Below are 22,875 nucleotides of genomic sequence, written 5' to 3'. Positions count from 1 at the left end.
GATACAACAATGTATCTATCCCTCACTTCCAAGACCCAGAGCTACACCCCTATTGGCTAGGGCAGTCTCTTAGCCAACTTGGGAAGTCTGGACATCTGTCCTCTACAGTTAGATTAGAGCACCCCCTGTGGCCACTCAGGAGACTGCAGGCCTAGTTTTGTTTTCCCATCTTAAGGGTCATAAAAGCCAGTTGAAAGAAATTAGTGGGGAAGTTACATGCATTTAGTATCTGGAACCAATGTTCAAGGAATCAGATGTCTTTTCCCCCAGCTACATTCTTACTTCTACACCTACATTTAGCTCCTGAAAAATCAGGAAGAGACTACTTCTAAGCAGAATCTCTGTCATCACCATGCACTCCCAGGATGTATCAGGAAAGTGTACAGTTGCCCCCAGGGAGCCAGATGCCAACTCTCAGTTGCTGTATTCAAGCACAGGAGGACTATTTAGAGAAGCCCAGCATCTCACATGTCCCCATCTAACCTGAGTGGTACCTTTTGTGTGAATAGGGGAGACTAAGGAGGGGTTAGAAGGCCAGATGGATGGATCAGAGTCAAGAGTAGGCCAAGTTACAGCTCATGTCCCCCATGCTGGCTAATTTTATGTCAACTTGACACAGGCTAGAGTCATCTGAGAGGAGATTGTCCTACTTGAGAAAACGCCACCGTAAGATCAAGCTGTAGAAAAGTCACTAAGACATTTTCTTAATTAGTGATTGATGGAAGAGGGCCCAGCTCATTGTGGTCCCGGGTTCTACAAGAAACCAGAGCAACCCATGGAGAGTAAGTGAGTAAACATCCTCCTCCATGGCCTCTGCATCAGCTCCTGCCTCCAGGTTCCTGCCTTGTGTGAGTTACTGTTGTAGAAAATCCTTTTGTACACTGTTAAGATGCATCACTCAGATTGGTTTAATAAAAAGGTGAATGGCTAATTCAGCTAGGTGGGATTTTCAGGGCAGAGAGGACACTTGGAAGAAGAAGAAGGCAGAGTCACCAGACAGAGACAGAGGAAGCCAGACATGCAGGGGGAGTGGTAAAAGCCATGAGCCACATGGCAGCACATAAATTAATAGAAACAGGTTAATTTAAATATAAGAGTTAGTTAGAAAACAAGCCTATGCTAATGGCTGAGCTTTCATAATTAATAATAAGTCTCCATGTCATAAATTGGGAGATAGAGAAAGGCTCACTACTTTTGGTAAACTATTTAAAAATAGTTTAAAAATAATTAAGTCTTTAGAGAAAGAAATAAAATAATAATAAAAAATAAGCAAGAGAAAATCTTGCTACAAATGGCATCCAATGTGGAGGTACATATTTTCACATAAGACCTGAGAAAGCTTTAAAAAAAAAAAAAAGATTCCAAACACACAAAAACAGAGCCAAATGTGGTTTCCTAGTCCCACAGTCTCTCATGAAGCCACTGTGTATAGAGATGCATTTCCCAGCCACTGCCTGCAGGCTTGAGCCGTCAGCGGGCCATGAGCCAAGCTGCACAGTGGTTTAAGGTTTATGCTCATGCAGACAACTAAGGGTACAGATAGGCAGTAAAGCAGATTCAGATGGAAAACCTCTACGCAGGTTACAGTGTGTTTGGATTACAGGTTACAATGTGCATAGGATTAAGAAAAAAGAAAAAGAGTATAGACAGTCATTAAAAATGCTTTAAGATGCCAGGCAGTAGTGGCACACACCTTTAATCTCAGCACTTGGGAGGCAGAGACAGACAGGTCTCTGTGAGTTTGAGGCCAACCTGATCTGTAGGAGCTAGTTCCAGGACAGGCACCAAAGCTATACAGAGAAACCCTGTCTCGAAAAACCAAAAGAAATTTTAAAAATAATAGTCTTTAAAGAAAGAAATAAGGTAATGAAAAATAGCCCGATAAAGATGGAAAATACACAGAGTCTGGATCCTATATGGTATCTTGCTGACTATAAATTTTTTATTGTTAATGAGTGAATAATAGCTGCTTAGGGACACTGGATTTTAAAAACTGCCAAATTAAAGCAACCTAAATATTTTTAAAATGTCTTAACTTCAAAATGAAAGTCAAAAAATATGTTGCATTAGAGAAGAGGTTATGCTTTTGTTTTCACAGAAAATGAAAGGCTAATGATTTATTCGAGGTTAAAGAGGATCAGGATTGATCAGGGGAAACCCCTGAAAGTCCTGGCTACAGATATAAAGGAATAAACCTAGAGAAACTACAAGACAGGTGACATATATTTATCTGCTCAAATATAAAACAAAAAATCATATTTGGTTGGATATGGTTGCACTGTCTATACTTGTGTTAATACAAATACATATGTTACCTTTGAAAGGTATCTTTTCTCATACCCTTCATAACTTTTCATAGCAAGGGGACCAGACACCAATAACAATGGGTGGCCTGGGTGATCCGGTCTCCCAGAGTGCCTCTGTTGCAGTTTCCTTGGAGTTCTACATACAGAACAGCTTCAAGACTGCTGGATGAGATGGTCCAGCCTCACAAGACTATTCTAGCCAGGATAACCGTTTTTCTAATTTTCTCAGGTCCCACAAAGATTCCTGAACCCCCAGAACACAACACCCATATTTCCAAGAGGTGGGGTGGGTGGTTTTGGTTATCTGGTGGGCTATGGATGTTTGTTATCATTTGGGGGGTCAGTTAGAAACTGTTATTGTTCATGGTCAGGAAAAAAAAACCTCAACATAGGAGATTAGATTCAGGGATCTCATTTCAAAGAGAAATGGGAGGATAAAGTATAAAAATGATGAGCTAAAATGGTGGATTGTTGAGTCCAATTTTGAACAACCTCTAGTCTTCAATATTTTACATTGGTATAGATTTTTGTATATTGATACAAATTTACTGTTAGTTTTTTAGAACATACTGTACATACATTTCTACTCTTGTTTAAGGTATTGTGCCTAATGCCGCTCATTTAACAATGTAATATAAATTTCTAGTCCTTGAAAGTTATTATTACAAACTATTTATGATAATAAAGAAATGTAGGTTATTAGTTAGTCACCTATAACAATCAAACTTGTAGTCATGTTATGTATGTTCTCAAGGTCATACCTATATATAAAGATATATTTTAGATAGATAAGTAGTCTTTAAACACTTTAAAAACCTAAAAAGTTTTTTAAATAAATTTAAAATGTTTTGTTAATATAGGGCATTTCATGACAATGAGACACATCTGTCCCTGGCAGCACCAATTTACTTCAGAGAAGATGATGGGCATCAGAGAAACTCCATATGGAGTTTACTTTCAATGTGGCAAAACTAGTCATTTGGGAAAGAAGCTGTTTTTGCCTTGACTGCTAACAGTTTGCTGTATAAACTGGACAAGCAGAACACGCAGGAAAAAGAGTATTGAACTTTGCCAAGATAAGGCATGTAAGTCCTTCAAAATTCCTGCTGATAGTCTGTCTGATAGCCTGCAAGCTGAAGAAAGATGGCCCAATATTACAAAAGAACCTTAGGGTGACTGTCCAGGCAACCAGATATATCTGATGTTTCTTAGTTTTGGAAGTTGCTTTCTCTGAACTTCCTGTTTACTCCATTAACATTTTATCCTTCTTGCGTCTCTGGTGGAGACTGGAGACTAGATAGTTATAGTTTTATAGTTTTTCTTGTCACCAAGTTCAAAAAAGAACCTTATACAAGAGATGTAAACATTATAAGGTTGAAAAACATAAAGGCATAAGTTGTTTATCTAAAAGGATGTTTTAAGGTCTAAAAAGATATTTTTAGGATGGTAATACAAGGTATAATAAAATGATTTAAGTATAAAACTTGAATTCATCAAGATAGGATAGGTAATGGGGTATTTTCTCTAAATATGTCAAATGAAGATAGATTGGACATCGTGAAATATTCTTGCTTGATGAGTGTTCTTATTATAAATTTTTTACTTATTTATACATTTATTACAGTTAATACATTTCCTTTCTATTTAGATAATAACTGATAATTGTTCTTATTATATAGTTTTACTGTGTTAAAATCTTTCCTTTTTATTTAGACAAAAAGGGAGAAATGTTATGGAATAATCTTTTCATACACTGTGAAGATGTGTAACTTGCATTGGTTCAATAAAAAGTTGAATGGCCAGGGCCGGGCGGTGGTGGCGCATGCCTTTAATCCCAGCACTCGGTAGGCAGAGGCACGTGGATCTCTGAGTTCAATGCCAGCCTGGTCTACAAGAGCTAGATCCAGGACAGGCTCTAGAAACTACAGGGAAACCCTGTCTCAAAAATAAAAAACAAAAAACAAAACAAAAACAAAAACCAAAAAAAAAGTTGAATGGCCAATATCTAGACAGGATTTGGGGCAGAGAGGACACTGGAAAGAAGAAGGTGGAGCCATCAGCCAGATGCAGAGGAAGCCAGACATGCTGAAGGAGAGGCAAAAGCCATGAGCCTGGTGGCAGCACATAAATGAATAGAAATGGGTTAATTTATGTTATAGGAGTCAGTTAGAAACAAGCCTAAGCTAAGGCTGAGCTTCCATAATTAATAATAAGTCTTCGTGTTGTGATTTGGGAACTGGCTGGTGGGACAGAGAAAGACTGGCTACAAGTTCCCAATCACTTTGGCTAATGAACTATTTAAGGGAAGTGTAAGTGAAATAAACCTTTTCCTCCCCCCATGGCTTTTGGTGATGGTGTTTCATCTCAGTATTAACCTAACCAAGACAGCCTGTAAGAACCAGAAGCTAGAAGATAATCTGACCTCCAGCCTCTGCCCTAAGGCCCAGAGCCTCACCTGTCCGCTTCTCGGAACATGTCCCTCTCCCTCTGGGAATGGATGTCCTGGATGATAGCAGCCACATTTTTCCCAGGTTTCTAGACAAAGTCAGAGAGATCATTAGAGAGTGCTGCTGCCGTCAGGGGGAAGCAGCTATGGCCTGCCTTTTTTATTGCCCAGCCCACTAAAGGGGAAATGACACATGTTGCAGGAAAGATAAAAGGACTGATCCAAAAAGTGAGGAGTGTGAGCATTAGGAGGACCAGAGTAGGGCTGAGGGTCCAGGAAACAAGGCATGTGAGTTATATTTTAATAAAACAGGTATTAAAACTCAAAAACTCTCAGTCACAACTGGGTAGGTGCACACCTTTAATCTCAGCACTTGGGAGGCAGAGGCGGGTGAATCCCTGACTTTGAGGCCAGCCTGGTCTACAGAGCAAGTTTTGGGACAGCCAAGGCTATATAGAAAAACCCTGCCACAAAAGAAAACAAACCAAAATAAAACAACTTCTCCATTAACCATGTCAAATGTTGATAAAGACTTTTATTACAAAGGCTAATCAGCTCTTTTATTCTGTGCCTTTCTCTATGTGACTTATGAAGACTTTCAGAGCCACTCAGACACTAGTGAACATCATGTATCTCATTCTGGGCCATCCAGGTCTAGGGGGCAGAGACTGGATGTCTGCATTCTCAGGAAGGCATGGCTGCTGCTCTGCTATGGTTACAGTCAGGGATAGGCCTGTGAGAGGCTCCTGGTAAAGGTGAGGATGGAGGAGGGGCTGTCTGTGGTTTCAGAGTGAGGGCCTAGGGACACAGGGGAAAGATGTCAAGCCAGGGACGGGGTCACCTGTCAGATGTAGACACAAAGGAAAGAAAGAAAAAAAGAAGAGAGTGAATTTAATTCTAAGACATGAAAAACCAAGGGTTCAGACCCAGGAATTCTGCACTAGTTGGGCCAGCTACTCCAAAGAATGCCTAGCAACTCAGGCAAATGGCAACTCATACAACTTTGTAAGTATGTGCAATGCCACTTGCAAGTACCCAGGTTGCCCAGAATGCACATCTATATCTGCTAGAATGGCACCAAACCGTGTAGAGCCCAAGCCTGTCGGGAAGACACCAAGGCTGGGCCGGGGCTGGGAAGATGGATCCTGCCCAGAATCTTTCCTTCTACCCCATACTCATCCTAGACAGGGATGTCCAGACTCCCTCAAACTAGTCTTTCTGCCTTCCCCTAGAAGTTGCCCACTGCTTTCAAGCAGCCAACACAGGACAAACAATGGTGCTTAGGAACATAATGGGAGCCACTAGGATCAAGTCTATGTGACAAGACATGCATCATCTAAGAGGCAAATTCCAGGTCTCAACTCTGTGGCTTGTGCTGGAACAACTGAAGCAAGCAGCAGATAAGAATATGTCCCCAAACTGAGTAACTTTTCAGAACACAGTAAAATCCCAAGGCTGGGTTGAGCAGGGGCTGTCTTTTGTGAAAAAGTTTTAGAGGTCAATGTGCTATGGGATAATGCTCTTGTACATTGTAAAGATCTGTCACTCATATTGCTAATAAAATGCTGATTGGTCAGTAACCAGGCAGGAAGTATAGGCAGGGCAACCAGACTAGGAGAATTCTGGAAAAAGGAAAGGCAGAGACACAGTCACCACCCAGACGCAGAGGAAGCAAGATGAGAATGCCTTACTGAGAAAAGGTACCAAGCCGCATGGCTAAACATAGATAAGAATTATGGGTTAATTTAATTTATAAGAGCTAGTCAATAATAAGCCTGAGCTAATCAACCAACCAGTTTATAATTAATATAAGCCTCTGTGTATTTCTGTGGGACTGAATAGCTGCAGGATCAGGCGGGACAGAAACTTCTGTCTACATCAATGTTTTCTACTCTTCTGGAACTTAATGCCTTCCTGGTTGTTCCTTTCAGACCCGGGAAAGCAGGAATAAGAAGAGGAGTGTAGCTTTGTGGGGCAGCAGAAAAAGGAGACAGGTTTTCCAAAGCCCCCATGCAGGGAGGCCAGTGCGGTCATCTCAAGAAGCACTCGGTGTCACAATACCATCATCATTCCAGAAAAGTGGAAATGAAAGAAAAAAAGTCAGTCTATGATGACACTGGGGATGCCTTGTTATAGGACAATTTGAATACACAAAAATGTAGAACGAATGTATACTGAATCCTGTCTAATCTTGTGAGATCTGTACTCTGACCTTCTTTTCCCACCCTGGAAATCCTTCTGAAGCAAATGTCAGATGTCACGTCTCTTCCTCTGTTCTATGGTGACATTGATGCTGATCAAGAGCCACACAGTAGACCAGCACAGCTCTCACTGTTCAAAATCTTGCCGCTTCTAAGACAGGACAAGAGCCTAAGTCCACGGCAGTCCCAGGAAAGTGCTACTGACAGAGAGGGACCAGAAGTTGGAGTCTTAACCCTGCCTAAGCATCCCTGGTTCCGTCCTCCAACTGGCAGAGCCTGGGGTCACGGTTTATTGAATGTGGGGAACTCACTTTCTGTGCCTAGAAAGGCAGAATAACGAGACATGATTTGCATCCACCGAAAGCCTCAGGGCATGACAAATGGTACCCTATGAAAGCTGCTGGTATGGCGGTGCAGTGTTAGGTCCTCTGTCGGCTCTGCAGATGTTGGTTCAACCTCCAAAGTCTAATAAAGATGCTGAAATCCTCTATATAAGCCTACAATTCATCAGAACCAGGCCTCTATTAATGTGGGCCCGGTTGTTTCTGACATGACTGGTCTTCCCAGCCTGTAGGCCTCCTTCCATTCAGCTTCTTCCTGGAAACCCCCTCTTGGTACAGCTAATTCTCCTACCCTATGTGACCCTGCCAATCACATCACAGCCTTCCCCTGGCCACAGAGGCTGATTCGGGAACAGGCACATGTGCTAAGCTAGTCCAATCAGAATGACTTTCAGAGGTCTTGTGGACTCTATCAGGGTAAGCCTACTTCTCTCTTATTGAAGGAGACAAGACATGGCCTCTGAAGCTAAAGCTATAGACAGCTGCCCACGCCATCTAGAGGAGAGAGCTTGGGGCAGCTGGGAGCCATCCCACGAAGCACTCAGAAAACAGAGCCATGATAACAGAAAAGCAGAACAGAAAACAACATCTTGATCTCATTTGGATGCAAAATTCAGCTCTACCTGAAGCCAGCTACTCCTGCACTTTCATGTACATGAGCCAAGAAGTTCCTTCTCTCACCTACATCAACAGGCTTAATTGCCACAAGTGTCTGCCACATGCAGTGTGTGTGTGTGTGTGTGTGTGTGTGTGTGTGTGCTGATTCGTGTCAATGTAGGGACCATAAAGTCTATTACTACACAGTTGGAATATACTGAATGAAGGTCACAATGACCTAGGGGGACAGTTTGACAACATGAGGAGCTGAAAACCCACAGCAAGGGTCAGAAAACAGTATGTTCTAGGCCTTTGCCACTCAAATTAGGACCAGGAGGGACAGCACAGAAATGCAGAATCATAGCCCTGCCGCAGACCTGCAGAATCTGAATAATTCTGGCAGGAGCCCTGGTGACTGCATGCACGCTGAGCTTTGGGAAGCTGTCAGAATACTGTCTGTCCAGCATTTTGTTTGGGGACTATGAGCACAAAAAAAAAAAAACCCTGAGTTTCTGTTTTTTCATTTTGTTTTGTGTTTTCATGTGGAAAACCTAGCAATGCAATATATATACCACATCTGGTGCAAACGCAAAGTAGTCTCGGGGTTTTGTTTGCTTTTTCTTTTGTTTTGTTGATTTGTAGGTTTTATTTGTCTTGTTGTTGGTATTATTGAGACAGGGTCTCACTGGGTAGCCCTGACTGACTTGAAACTCACAAGACAAGGCCAGTCTAGTCTTGAATTTACAGAGTTTCACCTGCCTCTGCCTCCCCAGTGCTGGGGTTAAAGGCAAACACCACCATACCCAGCCAACAGTCTCACGTTTTCAGCATGGATCATCTAGTAACTACGATCTTGGGCAAGTTGTAGAACTTCTATGAGACTGAATATCTTCATCTGTAAAAGTGAGGCTATAATTCCTGTCTGGCAGGACTGACGTCAAGATTAAAGTAGGTAATGTATGGAGGGTGCTTAATACATTACTTGTCTCAGAGTAGCAGGACTCAATTACAGGCATACATTATGATGTGCTCTTATAATTACTGTGATTATCCGCCCTGCACACCTCAGAGGATGGTGATTGTGAGACTGAAAAGAAAATTGCTTAAAATCAAAGAACTCAAGTTCAGTCCTGCGCTAATCTGAGCACTGAGGTTCACAGAGGTTAAGCGAGTTGGCTCGGAGCAGAAAGGGGCGGAGCCTAGGACGGTGCCAGTCGTTTTCCAGCCTGGCATTGGTCACGTGTTTGTTGGTTCTTTGTTTCCATGTCTCTCCTCCCATCCGACTAAGCTCCTCACATGCTTACTTACGCCATGCCATGGCACCAGCTCCGTTACCACCCACAGTGGGCACTCAGGGGATATTTGCTGGAAGCAAGACACAGACCACGTGATGTCTCGTACAGCAACTCAGCACCAGCCCGGACTGTCTCCCTCACTAGAGGGTTACTATGCCTTGGAACCTCAACAAACTACTGTTGCTCACCCTAATTCGAATCTTATGACATTTCATTGGGAGTCCCAAGCTCCACTGGGAACTCAGTGTAGAAATTTAATTCCAGCCTTCAGGGGAAAACAGGAACTGGCTAGGTACAGAACAGGGTGGGGCTTTTCACCTGTCTCATGCTTTTATTACAGAGAAAGAATCCAGGTTGGGCCTGAAGCCGAACTGTTGGGAAGGAACTCCAGAGGCAATAAAGAGAGCAGAGCAGAGAGGGGCCTGGGGTGAGGGGCTGATGTATTTTCCATGTCTGCATATGTCGACTTGCTAGACTGTTTGTCCTTGCTAGAAGCAACCTTCGCCTTTGTCATCTGGTGTCAACCCTCAAGATTAAGGGCAAATTATGGGCTGTGAGTTGTGAACAAATTGGACCCAAGTAAAGATGGGAATTAACTAGAAAAAAATCTTATTAGGTAGAACAGTGAAAACATAAAATAAGAGGGTAGGTTTAAACACCAATACGGCAACAACTATAATAAACCCAAACAGACCAATTGTTCCAGTTAAGAGAACAGCACAGCAAACCAGAAGACACAATATGAAAGAAAATCGCAGGCAGATGACTTGGAAAGAAACTTGCCACCAAGAAAACCAGAACCAATAAACATATGGAAAAAAGCACTCAACCTAATGTCACCAAGAAAATAAAAAATAAACTGTGATCAACCAGAACACTGTGCCCACCCCACACCAAATTTAAAAGTCAGACTAATTAGGGTGAGCAAGAATGTGGACCACTACAGTCTCTTGTTCTACGAGGAGAATGTCAGACCATGACAAAGTGCTTTGGGAAGAGCTCACTGTCACCCAGAAGAGCTGGGGTGAGCCTGCCCGGCCATCTAACAGTTCCAACCCTATCCATGTGCATCTGGACCCGGGAACACACTTGACAAGTAGATTAGCACTGACGTTTATGTCTCCAAGCAACCCGAAGTCCATCGGCCGTGAGAGAGATAAGCAAATGGCAGAGCCACGCAACAACGTTTTATAGAACAATGGAAATAGACATGGAAGATAAATGCTGAACAGTAAAAGCAAGACAATGGGATTCCCTTCATATAATGTTTAAGAATGGAAAAAACTAAACTCCACCACTCAGGGAGACCAGAGCAGGGGGTAGAGCTAAAGAAACGACACAAATAATTTTCTTCAGAGCCAGGGGAGTGGAGCCCAAAGAAAGAAGCACGAGGACAGCCCCAAGGACTTCTGGGTATTGTCCATATTTTATTTCTTAACTTTTTTTGGTACTTTTATGAGGTGTATGAGATCTGACTCGAGATTAATAGTAAATTGCAACTTATTAATTCTATGTAGATTATACTATTCCTCAAGAAAAAAAAAAAAAGGAAAGAAAAGAAGACTACAGAACAAGCTAAAATGAAGCCAACGCCCACTTTGGGCCTGAATGCATCTGAGTCTAAGAGTGGTCCAGTCAGACAAGTGTTTCCTAGAAGGACTTACATGGGCTTCAGATGCCTCTGGAGGATGAAAGAGAGAACAAGAGATGGGGGAGTGCTGGAGGAAGACGGTGCTAGCAGAGGTCTAAATGCGCCAAGAAGTTGTATTTAAGGATGGACTTATCCTCATCCAAACACAGCTCCCCTCCTTTTTCCTTCCTCCTTCCAGACTCCAGACTCCCCCTCACTCCCGACTAGTCTTAAGCATGTCTTTCCTCCTGTACTTACCTAAATGAAATTTTCTTTTTCATATGACTGTCATGTCCAACTCTAAGTGGTATCCTCAAGACCTTTTCGTTGTTTCCTAAGGTTTCCTTCCCAACACTACTTAGATAAATACCTGGCGAGCAGAGGGCTCAGCTGATGCTTGCTGACTGACCGACGGAACCAAAGAATGCTGTACCTTCAGCTGCAGCTCCTTGTATCTCTTGGACATCCGAATGAGTAGCTTCTCGCCATTGATCACAGCAGACTTCTCTTGGTAGTACTGGACCATCGCCTGGGCAGCTTCTGTGTAAGCCATCTCTAAGAAAGCCTGGTGTGGACAGTGAGTGAGACAGACAGTGGGCTTAGACCTTGAGCACAAATCAGGACCAGGTAGGACTCCATGCTGGTAACGCTAAGGAGAGGTGACGAAATCAACGGAAACATGCCGGAGTTGCAGGTCCTTCTAGAGTGGACCTGGGGAGCTGACCGGAAAACCTGATGGATGCTCTGGAAATGTCCTGTATCCGGGCCTACCTGCTAATTATAAAGGCTCCATATGTAGAAAGAACGAGTGGAGCTGAACAACGAAGACAGCACACTTTATGCACTTGGGAGGATCTGTTTTACAGCTCCACAAAGAGGAAAAATCAGCACAAGAAAGAACTCTCTTTGATCCCGTGCATTCAAAGAGAACTTTTTATTAACTTCACCAAAAGAGCTCATTACAGGATGGCTCCTATTCTGGTTTCCATGGTTACCAAACACTATTCTTAATTGTGTATGTGCATCCTGAGTTACATCATCCTATTGAAGGTCTCCTGGGATGGGAGGGCCCATTAACTCATAATTCCCACGTGGGCTCTCTTGTGCACGTGGCCTTGGGCTGCCATTTGGTGGTGGCAACATCAGAAGACAGAACTACGTGAACCCCCATTTGTCACATTAAAAATAAATACATTTGAAAACTCGGAGGCTTACGAGACCCTAGATTCAAAGGATGGCCAGGCTGCTGCGGCTTGGAAGAAAGAAGCCCAGAACACATCAACACAGCATCTCCCCCTCTTCATTTAACTTCTCTGATAAACACGGGGAATCGGCTTCTCTATTCACCCCGTGTCTACAGTTTCTAGTAAACCATGTTAATGGATTCGCCCATTTACCCAGTAGCTGTTGGCACAAATTGGTGGCTGTCAGAGTTTTATGTCTGGTTTGTAATGCTGTGGGCTGATGCTGGTCCCTCTATGTAGAGGTTTACAGTAGAGCAGACACTCTAAGCCATCAGTTTATGCTTAGGGGACAATAGCCGTCCTCTGTAGGGAGCAACTCTTACCAAAGTGACCTTCCTCCAGCCTACTCTGCCTGTGATGAGGGAGTTTTTGTTGTGAGCCTTCAATCCTCCCCCTTCACATTTTGCCTCATCCTCCTCTTTCTATACTGGTTAATTTCAGGAACATGACTTTTTTTCTAAACGAGTCTTGTGAAGTATGTGTGACAAAGAAGGCAGAACTCCTTAGGGTTTTACTTCAGATGACGCCACCCACTTTTCTAAGGTCTCTTGCTTGATCTAAACATTGAAGACTTCTAGCTGCCAATTCTCAAATGGGGAAAATACCTGATTAATCTAGGTAGCCATGTTGCCTTAATGTTAAATTTACCCAACTCTGGACGTTTACCCAACACAGAACTCGTGAGACAAACACACAATGAATATCTCATCTCCAGGCTGAGGAATGGAGGCCACTGAAGGTCCGCTGTGGCTGCCAGCTCTAGCGTTCATCCCCACACTGAGTAAAGACTCCTCCCCCTCTTCTTTAGCTTTGCAAAGCAAAACAATGGTCACTGAAGCAAAAGCAAAGGGGGCTGGAAAGGCGGCTGAGCTTGAATTCCAGCAGCCATGTGAGTTAAGTGTAACCCCAATGCTGTGGATGGGCAGAGACCGAGAGGATTATAGGAGCTCGCTGGCCGCTTGCCTAACTCCAGGTTCAGTAAGAGATTCTGTTTAAAAAATATATATGGCTGAGAGTTATAGTGCAGGATACCCATCATCTTCCCCTGGTGTTCTGATAGAGGCCTCCTGAGTTCAGCTCCCCTATGCCCTCCTGCTAGGTGACCTCACATGTGGACACCTCCCTGGCAGTTCTTGTCCGGGGCCACACCCAGGCGATCAGAAGTGACCGGCTTAGAAACTGGGACTGTAGCATTAGCTCGGGAGATGCACAACACAGCAACAATCAGGAGTCTGTCAGCTCTTATTTGGAAGCCAATTAGCTTTTCTATGTTAAGGAGCACCCCATACTAAAGGGACACCCTCCCTTCCAGACAGTTCACAGAGGCTTACATCCAGCACAAGCAGGCATTGTTGGACCAGAGGAGACAAAACAGAGGTGCCGGCATAACCCTCTGTGCCCTGTCGAAGGAGCCAGACCTCTTTCTTTTTAGAAGATGTCTACAGGCTCCTTTCGCCACCCTGTGGCATGTCATCTGTCCCGCAGCGTGCACGCGTGGAGGCCTACCTGATTCGTCGACTTCATGAGGATGTAATTAGTGACTTTGCCAAAGGGCAGTCCCAGGTTAATGACGTCATTCTCTGTGCAGCTGCCCTCTGGGAGATTGCAGATGTGCACCACTCGTCCAGCTCCAGTCCTCTGTGCAAACTGGGGACAAAGGGCAGGGCTGAGCCTTCCAAAGGACATCTCGTTACCCCTGTCCAAACATTCCGGACGGCTGTCTTCCCCCAGATAATGCCAAACGGTCATTTATAAAGGCCAACGCAAGAAAGAAACACATTCACAGATAAACACAAAATGCCAGCTTTCTGCCTTCTAGCTACACAAGGGCTCCTGTGTCCAGAGAATAGCAATATACAAGGCCAGAGACCAGCGAAGGAAAGACGTCCTTGTACTGTTAGTGGGAGTTGTGTTGTGACACTCTTTGAAGATAGATTTTCTCAATATTAAACAAAAATTAAAACATATAGAGGCCATGATCCCAAGAGCCCACTTTTGGAAGAGAGCCTGATTAAAAATTAATTATTAATGAACTAATTAAAATTAACTAATTAGTCAATTTAAAGGTGCATGTGTACAAGGTATTTACTGAATACTTTATGGGGTAACGGAATGTTTTGGGAACAATCTACATGTCCAACAATTGGGGAATGCCTAAGTATTTTTTTTATTAACTTTATTTTATGTGCATTGGTGTGAAGGATCCCCTCGAACTGGATCTTCAGACAGTTGTGAGCTGCCATGGGAGTGCTGGGAATTGAACCTGGGTCCTCTGGAAGAGCAGTCAGTGCTCTTAACCACTGAGCCATTTCTCCAGCCCCCAGGAATGCCTAAGTAAATGACGGTTCAAGTGTCTAGGACAAACTTCATAGGCATTAAAAGGAAGCCAATGTGCTGATATGGGAAACTTTTCAGACAAGCTGTCAGGTGAAAAACAGGCTGCAAGTCAGCACGCATATGATAATACTGTTTTTGGAAGGCAGAATTATATGGAAATGGGAGAAGTGCTGTAAAATAAAGATTTGGGGTAAACTAAAATAAAGGGTAATTGTTGGAGGTGAGTGGCAGGAACTTAGGAGTTAATTATCCTCCCTTCTACAGCTTTGAATGTTTGAATTTTGTGGCTTGTCTGTAGTGAAATTTTGAAAGGGTTATCAGCAAACACAGAGAAAGGCGTGGGCGAGTATCAACCTGCCAAGGCCAGTTACCCTCAGAGAAGCAGAACAGGACAGGGAGCAAGGACGGGCACGCTCAACCTGTTTGAGTCAGTCCTTATCCTGTTCCGTTTACAATCTGAAAAAGTTCCAGTAGATGAAAAGGTTGACAGGAAGGTTTCTGGAAACAATAGGGGTGCACAGATATTTACAGCTCCAATGTGTGGTTTGCGGCAGCAGTTTTTCAAAACGTTTTCAGCCTTGGAGATCCTTTCTTCAGACAAAAACCTGCTCAGCAGCCAGATACTCTCAGCAAATAAAAAGGGGCTGTTCTGACCAAACTTTGGGGTTCTAAACCCGCCTCCCTCCCCACCAGCAGAGCCTGAGCCAGATCTAAGGAACACAGCAGTCAAGCCAGGACCCGTGTCTAATTCAAGCTACTGGAGGACGTGTACGGATTAGCCTTGGTCCAAGATTAGTCAGCCCTGACATCCAGGATCACAGGAATCAGGAAGCAGAGACCAACCCACCGTGGGAGAGAAGGGTGTGGTCTTCAAACCCCAGCAAACAGTCCGGTGCCCCAGCCTACATCACAGTCATCCTCTCCACCGTAGGGTGAATTCGGTAGCTAATTGCGGTCTGACTCCACTGAGGTAACAGAAAGGGAGTAACACAGCCCTCCTCCCTAACAAGGGCTGGTGCTTAGGGAAAGCCTGCCGTGAAAAGCCCTCATTTGTCTCATCTGGGCCGAGGACAATTAGACTCAATTACCATTTTCTTTTATGGTTCCACCTTGAATTAGAGAAGCTTCAGGTGCCCCTCCAGACTCCACCCTCCAATGGTGTCCAGACAGCAAGCACGTTCCCAAAGGGGAACATTTCCCCTCTGGAGGAGCACCCCCTTCTCCTCAGGAGGAGCACCTCCCTGCATGGGGGAGCGTCTGAGCATGGGCAGCAAAGGCTGAGCCCTTCTGTAATGAGGACGAGTGGAGGGCTATGACCTGCCAGGGCTGTGACCCCCACCACTGGGGTAATCTGAGGCAGACCCAGCAGAACTCCCAAGCAGAGCAAAGCAGCTAGTTCTCTGACTTCACACCCTGAAGGTTAAGCCTGGGCACTCTGCCTGGTGGGCTCTCAGCGATGCACGTTTCTGCCTCACGTGGCCTTGCTGTGGCTAGTCTGAGCGACGCGTGCTTGGATAACACAGCAGCCAGACATGCAGGGTGACTCTGGGCAATCGCTCTCCCAGCCTGTCCAGTTGCCTAGTGACCAGGGACGGAAAGCAGCATCCCTCCCATTATGTCCTCACTCTGGTCTGAAAGGACAATCTAAGAGGCCTTTATCTGAGCCCAGTAAAATACACAGGACTCTCATCCCAGAGAACAATCCCCAAACTGCCAGTCACCAAAGACCTGTTTATTCTACAGACTTCCGTCAAAGGCACTGAGGTAAATTCTTCTCCAAGTTCTCAATCCTTGACTCCTCCCCCACACTTCAGTCAGAAATAATAATAGACTTTTCATTGATTTTTTAGATGCTATGCAAGATTAGTATTCTTCTAGTTAATTATCTCAATTTGGAGCCTCCCAACCAGATACCAAAATACGGGTTTTCTCAGCCTTGAAGCCATAGACCTCCAACGGCAAACCCCTCACTTGATCATTTTCTAAGTAAGCCATGAGATGAAAATCATGATTTGTTCAGGGCTGTCTGGCTTCAGATGTGATAAACCCTCTGCTGTTCAAAAGACAGATTGTTTATATGGATTAAATTATTTTGCTGGTATTTTATTTAGAAAACTTCAGCCTAATTCTTTGCTGCCTCTTTTGTAGGTTTTAAATGCAATTTAGACTCATGCCATGCTTGATTCATAAAAAAGGTGAAGTGATTGGTATTATTGTTCTATTCCTGAAACGACTTATATAGACTTACCTATTATTTGCCCTATTCCCTACGGAAGATCTCAATGAGGAGAGGGCGTGGCCTGGGGATGAGGGAGGCAGAGGGAAGCAGGGAAGTCCCTGGGTGGCACCTCCAGAGTAAAGTGTGATCCCTGAGGACTCTGACGATCACAAGAGCTCTTGGTCAAGCGGCAGGATGCTCTGTGGCCATCCCCAGCATGGGTCTGCTAATTAGCCCTAAATGGCCTTTGGAGTTAATGATACCATGCCTTTCCCTATCTGTAAGGAACACCTTCCAAGACTCTTAGTGAATTCCCAAACCACAAGCAATTCCAAATCCTGTATATACTAGTTTCTCCCACACATACATATCTATTATAAACTGGGCATAATAAAAGATTAATAATAACCACTTATAAACTAGAACAATTATAACAACATACCATAATAAAAGTTACTTAAAACCTACAAATAAACTTATGAATTGTTTCGGGAATCTTCCATTTAATTTTCTCAGACCTCAGTTGACCTTGGGTGGCAGAAACTGCACAACATTGCGGTGATGGGTGCCCAGCAGCACCATGGATGTCCTGACAGCCGAGAACGGCATCATGCTATTCAGACAGTGTCAGGTTAGATGCTATTCAGACAGTGTCAGGTTAGATAGGGCTTAAGAATATCTATATTTCAAGTTCTTAGACAGCACTGTAAAATAACTGAACACCTCACTTAGGAGCAACAGCTGGGTCTCAATGAACAAGAGGCAGCCCCGGTTCAAATAAGGCCAATGCCATCAACCTATCCAAATACCTTTGGGCCTCACTCCTTCTCTGTCCAGAATTGCTGCTTGCTATACTGTGGGATGCTGCTCTCTGCTTATTCTGGTAGTAGGAGATACATGGATCATTCTTTGGTCAGTTGGGCCCAGTGAGACTTAACTCATCCAAGCTTTTCTTTTAATATTGTTTAGAATAATGAGGAAAAAATCTGACTGATGTTTTTGTGTCTTTGATTAGTAAAAAAGGATGACTAGATAATTCATTAACTTTGACGACTAAAAGTATTTCCAAACCAAAATCATCATCATCATCATCATCATCATCATCATCATCATCATCATAATATAAAATCTGGAGGCTTCCTCATGAATCTGAATTAAGACACAGAGGACCTGGGTTCAAGTCCCAGCCCAGCTACTGATCAGGCGTGTAACCGGCTCATTTCCCTTACAGTCACTAGTCCCCAACACCTGGAACAAGGGAGGTGGCTATGTGCCTAAAGTCCTTTCCAAATGTGAAATAACTCTGCCTTGTATCTTTAAGCTTGAAAATTCCAGTCCTCCTGGAAGCTTTGCCAAACAAAGCCCTAAAGTGCAGGACTTTCCCATGATAGACCAAACAGGAAACCCGGCTCTTTCCACCCGCGTATAGCCCGCTGTTCAGCCACGCGTGTCCACAGGCCGATTCACTTTTCGGTGTGGTGCTGGTGATTTTAGTTTTATGGCATTGCCGATACACTTCCGGGGCCAGCACCATGTTTATCAGCTGCCCTGCTCTGGGAGTGATCGCTGCCGTGTGCCAGAGAAGCCTGAGGTGACATGTGTATCTGAGGTGTCTCTAGGGGACATTCCTATGTCTAGTGCATGTTTTACAGACACCAGGCACCAGGGGCAGGATGGTGGGACCAGGATTGATGGTTAACCCTGCACCCCTGTAGTTAACTATGAACCAGTTACTGGATTTTTCTAGCCCTGGGTTTGCCTGTCTGTAAATCCAGGAGAGTAAAATCGATTCCAGAGGCTGCTTGAGAAGAGGAAATGCTGCACCATTAGTCCAGTGCTCTGCTACAGTGTCTAGCCTCCAACAGGCTCCTAAACAAACGCTGGTCTCCTTACTCCTGCTATGGAGGGGCAGGGGGTTATGAAGACCTCCGTGTGGGAAAGAATATTGCTGGAACGAAGTGAGAGAATAGCCAAATTCTCAGGATATCAAGATGAACAGTGCTTTCAAGCTATTCTTAAATGATGATTCAGGGAAGAAAATGCCTGGCTGACAGACAGACAGACAGACAGACAGACAGACAGACAGACAGTGAAACACAGGAAAGGAGGGTGAAGTTAACGGCAGGGGAGAAGGGAGACGTGAACACTGGCAAGAGTCCTACGGGAGCCCCTTATGCCTTATGCGTCACTTGGAAATATATTAAAAAGTATCTTTTTTTTTTTCAAGAGGAGCTCTGGGGTGGAAACAGATGGATTTTAAGGAAATGCTTGGCTCTCACCAGCCTGCCTTTTGGCTGTGAGGTGCTGATGGGCTCAGTTCACACCCACCACCCAGCTCTGCTGCTGAGATCCAGGAGACACACACACGTGACAGTGCACTTGAGATTTTCCAGCCCAAGGTCAGACCTCTAAAAGAGCTAAGGTGTCAGGGCTGTAACCAAAGCCCTAATTACCAAGCTGAAAGGACAACCATCCTTCACCAGCTAAGAGAGGCACTGACCTCGGTTGGCCCCGTGTGGGATCAGTAGCTCAGGCTGTGTATTCTAACACGCTGGGGCTACTCTTCTGCCTGATGCTGCCTCTAATGGTTCTAAAACTGGATCCCAGACTTCTCAGTTTACCCACAAATCTTTTACAGCTGGGTGGAAATGTGAAAAGAGCAAACTGTCTTGTGGCTAAAGGTTCTGAGGCCTTACAGTGCCTTTCGGTGCAGGTAGAAACAGGCCCTGTGTGTGAGTTCAAAGAGGTTCTGTTCAAATACCTCAAAATTATAATAAGGATACAGCTCAGGGCAGGAGACCCATGGGTCAGAGAGGTTTCGAGAAGTATTTCCTGCAGCTACAGATTGTAGATTCCACCTTCAGCAAACGATTTCTGGGCTCCGGCTGGATGTGTCTGGGTGACCTCATTTCATATGGCAGAGTCTCGGGGCCTCTGCTGGTTGTGTGCTAGATGCACATAAAGAGAGACAAAGGACCTCACGATGGTGGCTCTGAACAGGACGTGCAGATAGAGATGGGTGTGGCTTCCACAGCTGTGTATCTTGAATTAACTTGGAGTAGACATGGATGCTGCTCCCATGGATGCTCTCAAGCAGTTTAGCAAGCATGCTAGGTTTGCCGTGGAGTAAATCACTTACATTGGGGTCAAGGATTTGTCTGCGGCTATTAGGTTGTTCCCAATCTGAGCAACTTTATCCCCATAAACTTTAGAGTCATAAAATACATAAAAGGGAGGCCTAGCAGGGCATGATGGTTCACACCTTTAACCACAGCACTCAGAAGACAGAGGCAGACAGATCTCTGTGAGTTCAAGGCCAGCCTGATCTATAAAGTGAGTTCCAGGACAGCCAGGGCTACAAGGTGAGACTCTGTCTCAAAAAGAGTATAAGACAAGGCTGGAGAAATTGCTCAGTGGTTAAGAGCACTGGTCACTCTTTCAGAGAACCCCGTTCGATTCCCAGCATCCACATGGCAGCTCACAACTTTCTGCCACTCCAGTTACAGGGGATCTAACACCCTGACCTAGCTTAATGAGCACGAGGCATGTATGCAGTGCACAGCCATGCATGCAGGAAAAAACACACATACACATAAAAAATTCAAAAACTAAATTTAGTTTTTTACATAAAAAATATGGTAAAATAAACTGTGTCCCTCCTTGGTATCAGTCTTTGAAAATGCAGCTGGTGGTTTGGACTAAAGGGACAGAGGCAATGACAGAGCTAGAATAGAAACAGGAAGGGGACAGTTAGTGTGGGCCATGCTAATCCTCACACACAAAGGCATTGGGAAAGCCGTGCTCTGAGTCGCAGACTCAGAAGGCCTGGCAGGACATATAAGTGTTCTAGAAACAGCCAGCAATCTGAGGGACAACCTATGCCTGGAGCCTTCTACAAACATTCTGCTTTCCTGAGCCTTGGTTTCCTTATTTATGACTGCCTGGAAGGCAGGATATTGGTGAGAAAGCAAAATTAAAATGATGTGTGCCATCCCGAACCCCAGAGGGCCATCTTGACACCACCACCGAATGTGAAGGGGCCTACGCATACTCACATGATACTACAGCTGCACGCAGACAAAATATGCCTTTAGCAGGTGCAAGAGACCTATTTACAGCCTGAGGAGTCTGGATGGCCCTCTGGAAACCTGACCACTCTGTTTATGACGACTCAGACAGCCAAGGAGAAGCCATGGCTCTTTCAAGTAGCTCAGCCTAAGTGAAAGGAGACAGCTATGCCTGGGGACCCTGAAGAGAGGGAGAGGGGCGCTCAACAAATTGCACGCCACTAGCAAGGCAGACATCTGCCACTCTGATGTCCTGTCTCTATCAAAATAAATATGGAGAGGAAAGAATCTGCCTTGCACAGAGACAGGTGAGCTTAGATTCAGCCCAGCAGTGGCCAGTTTGCAGCAGCAGCAGGTTTCTGAGGGAGTTTGGGGTTTTTGTGGCAGTCTGGATATGTTCTGCACCCCCAGTCCATCGGCCCTGTGCCTCTTTGCTTCCTGCATAGAAACAGAGCTTTCAGAGTAGCAATGGGTTTTTGTTGTCCCTCAAGCAACAGTGGTCCCACTGTGACGAAGTCTTGGTTATGTTTGGTTTTGCTCAACAGAATATGTTCCTGGAAAGACATATGTAAATGGACTCAGAAAGAAAGGGCCCTGATATAAACATAAGACATGACTGCAGAGATGAACGCATCGTAGCCCCCATGAGATCCCTGAGATGGATTACCACTTTGAATTTTCCCAATAAGCATATATTTTGTAAAGAAAAATGTATGCTACACAAAAGAAGCTCCCGAGCTCATGCTGGAGCCTGGCAAAGGCTCCTTTGGCCAGAGTCACCCCCTCAGTCTGTAAGCAGTAGCCAGCAGTTGATGACTGCTCCCTGCAGGGCTGCCCTGAGCCGGCACAGAGCCGCTGGAAGAGTTTCCAATGGCAGCTCAGCTCCTCAGCTTATTTTCTGCTGTCTGCGTTTTTGCATTTCAGATTTCCCAAAAGAGAGATATGCCTTCCTTTGATTCCACTTGGCAGAATGAGCTAACAGGCCACCAGCATTTGACAGGACTCCAGTGAATGATTGCGTACTGGGAATGTAGGAGCTGGAGGGAGTCCTCTATCCCCCAGATATCCCTGGGGAGGTTCACGCGACCAGCAAGACATCATAAAAACTTATAGTGATAAAGCCCCATAAATGATGCTCCTCCCCTTTGGTTGGGAGCTTACAGGAAGCTCTCCAGACCCGCGCTCATCCTGGGAGATGCCGCTGCAGTGCAGAAGAACCCGGATGCCTCACATTACTGGAATCTTTATGTTGTTCCATGGCTGCCCAAGGCTAGGAAAGTCCCTGAACCCCTAAGTTTGCTTCAGCTTCTCCTCCTCCTGGAGAGCTTGTGGGGTGAGGTGTAGGGAGAAGGAAGAGAAATTCACTAAGAAGAATCACTGCAAAAAGGAACCCCCTGAGAACCTGGAAGCGGGTGTGTGTTGCTTTGTGGTGAGGAGTGGGTCTCGCAGATCCAAGGTTCCTTGAACCTTAAACCACCTCTGTCTTCCAACACCATAACCCCAGGAAAGGTACCAAGTCTCTCTTGGCCCCAGTTCCTCAGCTGTCCAATGAGGCAATAATAGTACCCACCTATGGAACTGTCTGGAGGACAAAATGAACTAACATGGAGCAGAAGGCTAAGAACACATTAAGTGCAACAGAAATGTGAGCTGTAGTTTATGGCATCTGGTGTCTCCATCTCCTCCTAGCTGCCTGGGTAGAGAGCACGATGTTTTAAAAACTCCCCACCTCCAGCCAGTTAGGGGGAGTAGTTCTCAGAGATCGTTTTGGATTGGCACAGAAGGTCAGAACCATTATCAATGCACATTGTCACATGGCTTATGTTTGCCTGGCATGTTCATAATTTAAAGGGCTCCACGGGAACCTCAAATCATCTAAAGAGAAACAGATGTGACAATCTGGTGGCTCCGTGCAAGGAGAACACTGACACGGGAGTGGGCAGAGTCACAGCTAGCATGAAGTGGTTTTCAAAAACATTCTAGGTAGCTCCTGTGGGAAGAAGGACTCATTGCCCAGTAACAGCCATTGCTGGCTCTTTACAGGACCACGTACAAAGCTCTGCTGCATACATACATCATCCATGTACGTGTGGGCACTCTGGGGTCCATTCCAAGCCTCACTCTCAGTCTTGGGCACTGAACTAGAAGGCCGTGTGTGATGTACCAAGATGTAAGGCATACTACGAATAAGTT

At 44.8% G+C, this 22,875-nt stretch overlaps 1 protein-coding gene across 2 annotated transcripts in view; it reads right to left on the bottom strand.

Annotated features, from left to right (window-relative positions):
- Rbm20 (RNA binding motif protein 20) overlaps nt 1-22,875 on the bottom strand; it is a 193,436-nt gene that overhangs the window by 24,844 nt on the left and 145,717 nt on the right. For both annotated transcript variants that reach the window (XM_038316003.1, XM_038316011.1), the window contains exons 6-8: nt 13,567-13,707; nt 11,250-11,381; nt 4,762-4,841 (exon numbers count right to left, since the gene is read on the bottom strand). In XM_038316003.1, the coding sequence (XP_038171931.1) occupies nt 4,762-4,841; nt 11,250-11,381; nt 13,567-13,707 (353 nt within the window). The remainder of the gene's footprint in view (nt 1-4,761; nt 4,842-11,249; nt 11,382-13,566; nt 13,708-22,875) is intronic.

Source organism: Arvicola amphibius, chromosome 1, assembly GCF_903992535.2.
Source record: "Arvicola amphibius chromosome 1, mArvAmp1.2, whole genome shotgun sequence".
In the NCBI taxonomy this organism is placed as follows: Eukaryota; Metazoa; Chordata; class Mammalia; order Rodentia; family Cricetidae; genus Arvicola; species Arvicola amphibius.
Note: the sequence above shows the minus strand (reverse complement) of the source record. Positions and strands in the feature narration are given on the sequence as shown.